Consider the following 6,572-nt stretch of genomic DNA (forward strand, 5'->3'; position numbering starts at 1 on the left):
CACAGTGTGGGTTCTGTCAGTGAGCCAGTTGGCAACTCATCTTGTGACATAGAGATTTATACCTAGTTTAGTGAGTTTATCTATAATTCCAGAGTGGTGGATGGTGTCAAAGCCTTGGCAAGATCTAGATAGGCTGTGTGAACCACCTTACCCTCATCTATGGCTTTGGTGACTGCTTCAAAGAAGTCTATTAGGTTTAGGAGACATGATCTGCCTTTTACAAACCCGAACTGGGTGGGGTCCAGAATTTGGAGACTAACAATGTCTTTGTTTATAAGTTCCATGATGATACATTCCATGGCCTTGCAGACCAGGCTCATTAGGCTAATGGGGTGGTAGTTCCTGGGGTCCATGGTGGCTCCCCCTTTGTGGAGTGGGATAACCGTTGCTGTGCGCCATTCAGTGGGCACAAAGCCTGTATCATTTTGTTTTTGTGTGTTTGGTGTTGGCTGTCCTAGATTTAACAGTTTATTGATTGTGACTCAGAATAATTTTGGATTATTAGTGTGTATGTTTTGATGGGTTAAGCATTAGATTTTCTTACCATTGTTAATAAGTTGTTTTGTTAGGTTTCTTAGTTGTCTATATGATAGTAAAGTAGGAACTGTTTTTTTTTTTTTTTTTGTCCATACCTTCTAGGCTTTCCCTCTTTGTTTCATGAGTTGTTTAGTTGCTACAGGTAGTCATCGGACAGGGGTGGCTTTGACTCTTTTTATTCTGACACATCTAAATTTAAACTACTGTTTAAGGAACACCTAACCAAAAACTGGCACTGTTCCTACACTAATCCAGGCTGATCATTCTGTCCTTCCTTGTTCATACAACCAAACTATCTCTTCCCTTACTAAATACTAACATCCAAACTATCCCTTCTTTTGTGGAATTACAATTTCTCTCTTCCTATCCCAAGCTCACTACTGCTCCTATCTTTATCTTCATATCTCAAGCTTCCTACAGTTTCATTATATTCCCTCCATCTTGTACTTCACCTCAATATTGCCTTAGAACAAGAACTAGCATAGCAACAATCATATTCTTGATCATATACCATACATGTATCTTATAACTACACAAATAATGCGGAATGCAGAAGGTCAAAGTGACTGTTAAATTAAATTCTTTGTTAATTTGGTGGCCATGGTGCATATGATTGTTAATTTGGTGGCTGTGGTGCATATGATTGTTAATTTGGTGGCCGTGGTACATATGATTGTTAATTTGGTGGCCATGGCGCATATGATTGTTAATTTGGTGGCCGTGGTGCATATTATTGTTAATTTGGTGGCCGTGGTGCATATGATTGGTAATTTGGTGGCCATGGTGCATATGATTGTTAATTTGGTGGCCGTGATGCATATCATTGTTAATTTGGTGGCCGTGGTGCATATGATTGTTAATTTGGTGGCTATGGCACATATGATGGTGATGTCTTTTGGTGGTGCTATTTTTAGAACATTTTTGGTGTTCTCCAGCAGGATTATGATTCAAGAGACCAGGGCATTTATTGGTTTCATTTCATCTACAGCATGATAACATGCACTGGGGGCATTCAGCAAAATTCACAGTCAAGGGCCTGAGTATACTAAACAAAGCCAGATGGTACTTGAGGAATTAAAGAAATCAGGGGTCACCCACAGAATTAAAATAATTATGGGTACTCAGTAAAATTAACAAAGACTGAAGATCTGGTAAAATGAAGAAACTCCAATCCTTGACTAACCATTATTCTGAATAATTGAGTCTGACCTCTGTACTCAATGTTTGAATTTTATTTCTAACACAACCAGAGATAAGAGGGAATCACCATTACTAGTAACAGAGATTCTTGCCTTAGTAAATCAACATATACTAATTTGACTTCTTAATACAGACTGTTGCATAACCTTTCTGTTTTGACAAAGTAATAAAAATATAAAAATTGATCTGTCTGCACCATTCCCTTTAGTAGGTTGCCATAGCAACCACAGAGCTTAGAGGACCAGGAACTATTTTTTTTAAGGGGTGTGGTGGTTAATCAGTCTTGTTGATTTATTAATATTATTAGCCTTTCCTTATCAGATGCGTCTGGTGCCATTTGTTTATCAGCATTACAAATCACTGTAATTTTTTTGTAATACAGGACATGGCTCGCTTATGTATTGCTAATCTACTTCAAGGACTGTACATTAAAATGTGTATATATTTCCAGAGCTAAAAGATCAAGTGGCATGATATGGTACCTTTGTTTTTTTTTTCTTGTTTATTTTTTTTTTCAGGTGGAAAATACTTAGCTACGAGTCCAGATGAGGCAATTGACCTAATTCAGTCCATATTTGCCAAAACAGTGAAGATGATACAGTCTAGTGAAACAGAACATGGTACGTAATAAGAAAAGTCTCTATATTATAGTAATATACTATTTTTTTTTCAACTTTGCTGTTTATCAGTATGTTAATATACTTTTATATCCTACATCCGTGACTATTTATTCCATCCTTCTTATTCCTATAACACCTTCATTGACTACCCTCTCATGCAGTTTTTCTGTCTGTCTCTCACATTCCCAAACTACAAACCTATTGTAGAACTTGCACACCTTTGCAGTAAGTGGCAGTGATAGGGATCATGAGTACCATCCCCTGTTCACCCATCAAGGTGCTATAACTATGTGGATGCAGTCTGTTGCCTGTACCACTGGTAGTCTTGCCAGCTGCGAAATACATTCATAGTGGCTCGTCTTTCCTAGAGAGTATCACAAAACATAAGGTAACATGCACATGATGACTATGTCTAGTATCCTTGACACAGATGACTGAAGCTTGCCTAGTTTGTCACCTGTAGGCTATTAATATGTCCCTTGTGATTACATACAGACAGCTGCTTCAACCTTAGTCTCATGCAGGATAGGCCAGCTCAGAAGTCCAATTGGTTTGAAGGCCACAAGGCACATGCCACATAGGGTTCTACACCAATAAAGGGCTCTGCTCAGCATAAATGGTTTATGTGGTACAGAAATATCACTGTCACCATGGCCTGGCTGTGTGTGTGCAGCTTCTGGACCTGCAGTGTTTGCTCGGCCCACCTTTGGCAGAGTATAGAACATGTGCTGTGCTCCACCTGTGGCTTGCTTCTGTGAATGCTATAAATTTAGGACTGCACCACTTCAATTCCCAGTGCACTAAGTGTTACACATTTTGTAATGTTCTGGAGAAGGGCAAACCATGAGGACATCTTATTTTATATTGAACTGTCCGTTATTATCATACATCAGACTTTTGCTTAAGTGCACCGTGTAACCTTACCTAATCTTCAGGCAATTCTGTGAAACTGTGTTTTATGAATCTCATCTTTTTTTTCCTCAGTAGTTCTCACAGTTTCCACTAAGTTACAGTGATTTGTGGATTTTATGCCATTCTTTACATTTGTACAAACGCCAGCCATCCTATATAAATATATATATATATATATATATATATATATATATATATATATATATATATATATATATATATATATATATATGTATATATGCAGAGAGAGAGAGGAGGAGACATCATAGTACACTTCAATATGTACTGTACTTACCCTGAATAGAGGTTCAGGGAGTAGTATTAGAAAGGCAGTTTGAACAACCATACATACATAACCTAGCCATGCACACCACAAAGTGTGCCTGGTAGGATTAACTTCTTTCTTTACAAGGGCCATAATATTAATCCTTGAGGCAAATAGAAGATAAGGAGTCACAACACTTAACATGATGGAAGTAAAGTCTCCATGGATGGAAAATCCATTGGGTAGGACAAAGCCACCATGCACATGTTACCTTATGTTCTAAAGATTACCAGCATTTTTGAGGTGGAGAAGATTGCTTAAAATAGGTCTTTCATAGCCTGAAAGGAAAGACACAGACATATTTGTAGTCTGCATGAGATAGAAAAAGGTGAAAAACTTAATTTGTCCGGAATGCAACCGAGCCTATCCCATTGCTACTCTTGGTCTTTCAAGGTAATATACCTACTTGGTAAGATTCATACCAGTTGGGGTGTTACATCCAGTTATTGGTCTAAATGGAGAGGGGAGGAACTAATGGATTAATTAGACATGTTGGAGTGATAGATTTCTATCCTGGTGTATTGTTCACCTTTGGAACACACTTCCACTGCATGTCAAGCTGAGCAACACCTTGCCACTTTCAAGGCACTACATAAGTGGATGGGAAGCCTCAAATTCTCAATCTATTTTGTCTTGCCCTCCTTAAGGCTGGGGGAAACTTTTGAATACAGGTTATTAACTAGGCTGGTAATGTCCTGCAGACTGATTGCTTAGTGCTTTCCTATGAACTCGTAAGACATCTTTGGATGTTGGAGATTCCCTTCCCATAACTAATACTCTATGAACAAAGGGCGGTTTATCATCAAGGAGAGTGCTTAGATATCTGATGACTGTACCAACTTTAGGGAGAGGGGTCCCATTTATATGGTATGTGTATATGATGTGTGTTGTTTTTATTTAGCTCTTTTACCAGTTAACAATATAAAATGCTTCCTGCTTGTTAACAAATTGGGGTTGATTACACGGGTCTACTTTATATCATCGAAAAAGTTAAATCTCGAGTGCTGACATCAACGAAAATGCAGAATGTTGAAATCGCTATTGTGGGAGGCTGTGCCCCCCACACCCCACACTAAATATATATTCCAGCTCCGAGATCGAACTACAGTGAGGAAAGAGCAAATATCCCGATCTCCACTGTACTGCGATCCAAAAAATTTAATTTTGACATTCTACATTTTCGCTGATGTCAGCGCTCAAGATTTTAATTTTTCGATAATATAACGTAGACCCAATTACACTGATTGTCAGAGAGTGAATGTTTGAGTTTTTTGCCCAAAAGTATCACTATGGGATTGACTAGCAGAGAAAAGTTAATTTTACCAGTTTACTCAAGCAGCCCTATGATACTGGAATCTGTCAGAAAGAAGTAAACAAACTGTACAACATATAGGCTAACAGGTGATTACTAGGCCCAGGTGGCCATTGTAAGCCTAGCCATGCTTTCCAAGAATTAAACCCTATACCTCGTGTCAGTGAGGTACACACCCTAACCATTATGCCAGCCTCCCTCCATGAAAGGTGAATTTGTATATTCACTGAGAAACCAACCTTCATAACATGCTTGCTCACTGTTATACACCCTAACCATTATGCCAGCCTCCCTCCATGAAAGGTGAATTTGTATATTCACTGAGAAACCAACCTTCATAACATGCTTGCTCACTGTTATATACCCTAACCATTATGCCAGCCTCCCTCCATGAAAGGTGAATTGGTATATTCACTGAGAAACCAACCTACATAACATGCCTGCTCACTGTTATTTGAATTGATTTTATTAGAGCTTTGATCCGTAAGAGTTATGTTGAACATTCACAGCAAAATACTAAATAACTTGGAAACAATGCAGAGTGTGTTCAGATTCCACTCATACAAAATGAATGCTGGATTCCCTTAATTCTAAGTCCTTTGTTTAAATGAGAAGTCATGCATGTGGACATTTGTAAGTAAATTTAATAACTCTGGGGCATGTAAGCTTAGCAAAAAAAAAAAAAAAAAAGCACCAGAAAAAAGGATTATTTTTAATACATAAACAGTTTGCCAGCCTGAAGGCATAACGGATGAGCTAACATCTGCAGTACTAGTAACCCAGTTTGTTTACAATCCAGGGTACTGAAAGCCAGGGCTGAATGGAAGGATTTCATTATCTGATGGTCAAGTGTTTACTCCTGAGGGGTGGCTAGAGTTTCTGCACCATTTGACAGAACCCCAGTGGAGTCTCTGAGTGTGCATTAGGCATGCAGAGTGTGGGGTGTAGACTGAATCAGCAGTGAGGCATATGGCTAGAAACATTGTTCTTTTTGCGCTAATGTTGTTATACAGGGTATGCTGTGGGAGGTAAGAACTAGTTTATAGGGCATTATAAATTAAAAAAAAGCCAAAACCTCTGGGGGGGAAACTACCAAACCTTTACCCTTGGAGAGAACAAATAAGGTGGTGGGAAGAGGAGAGAGACTACAGCTTCGGTCAGTGCAGGGAAAGCCAAAATTAATAAACACAGTTTAAGGTAATGGTTTTTGAATGGTGATACCTGTTTCACTACCAAAGTGATCACAAATTCAGTTTAAACACTTTCAAAAAGTTATTATAAGCATTCCAAACACACCTTTCCAGTCAAATCCCTAGTTGCTTGCTCAGTTAGCATAATTTAGACAAACACTTGCAAGTACCTCACCGAACACTTCAGAAGCAGCCAAACTACAACACAGAGCCAATACCACATATGCATACACCTTAACTCACAAGCACATCATTACCACTCTGGGTGAAACACACAGCAGATTCAGTCACTCACACACACTAGCAAGCACACATTGCAAACAGTGCAAATAAAAGTCAATCTCCTTCTTATAGGTTCATAGGTTGGTACTAGGCTATCTGCCCAAACACATTTATAAGCCTAGCCAGAATGTGTTGGCTTTTGCCACCCCCTTAGATTAATTCCCTGTTTCTCTGTCCAACAGAGCCACTAAAGT

General features: G+C 38.7%; 1 protein-coding gene across 2 annotated transcripts in view; it reads left to right on the forward strand.

Annotated features, from left to right (window-relative positions):
- Nucleotides 1-6,572, forward strand: part of LOC122811444 (neural proliferation differentiation and control protein 1-like) — a 311,459-nt gene that overhangs the window by 226,935 nt on the left and 77,952 nt on the right. For both annotated transcript variants that reach the window (XM_044083289.1, XM_044083290.1), the window contains one exon: nucleotides 2,256-2,357. In XM_044083289.1, the coding sequence (XP_043939224.1) occupies nucleotides 2,256-2,357 (102 nt within the window). The remainder of the gene's footprint in view (nucleotides 1-2,255; nucleotides 2,358-6,572) is intronic.

The sequence above is a fragment of the Protopterus annectens genome, chromosome 9.part0 (assembly GCF_019279795.1).
Source record: "Protopterus annectens isolate FY-2018-M chromosome 9.part0, PAN1.0, whole genome shotgun sequence".
NCBI lineage: Eukaryota > Metazoa > Chordata > Ceratodontiformes > Protopteridae > Protopterus > Protopterus annectens.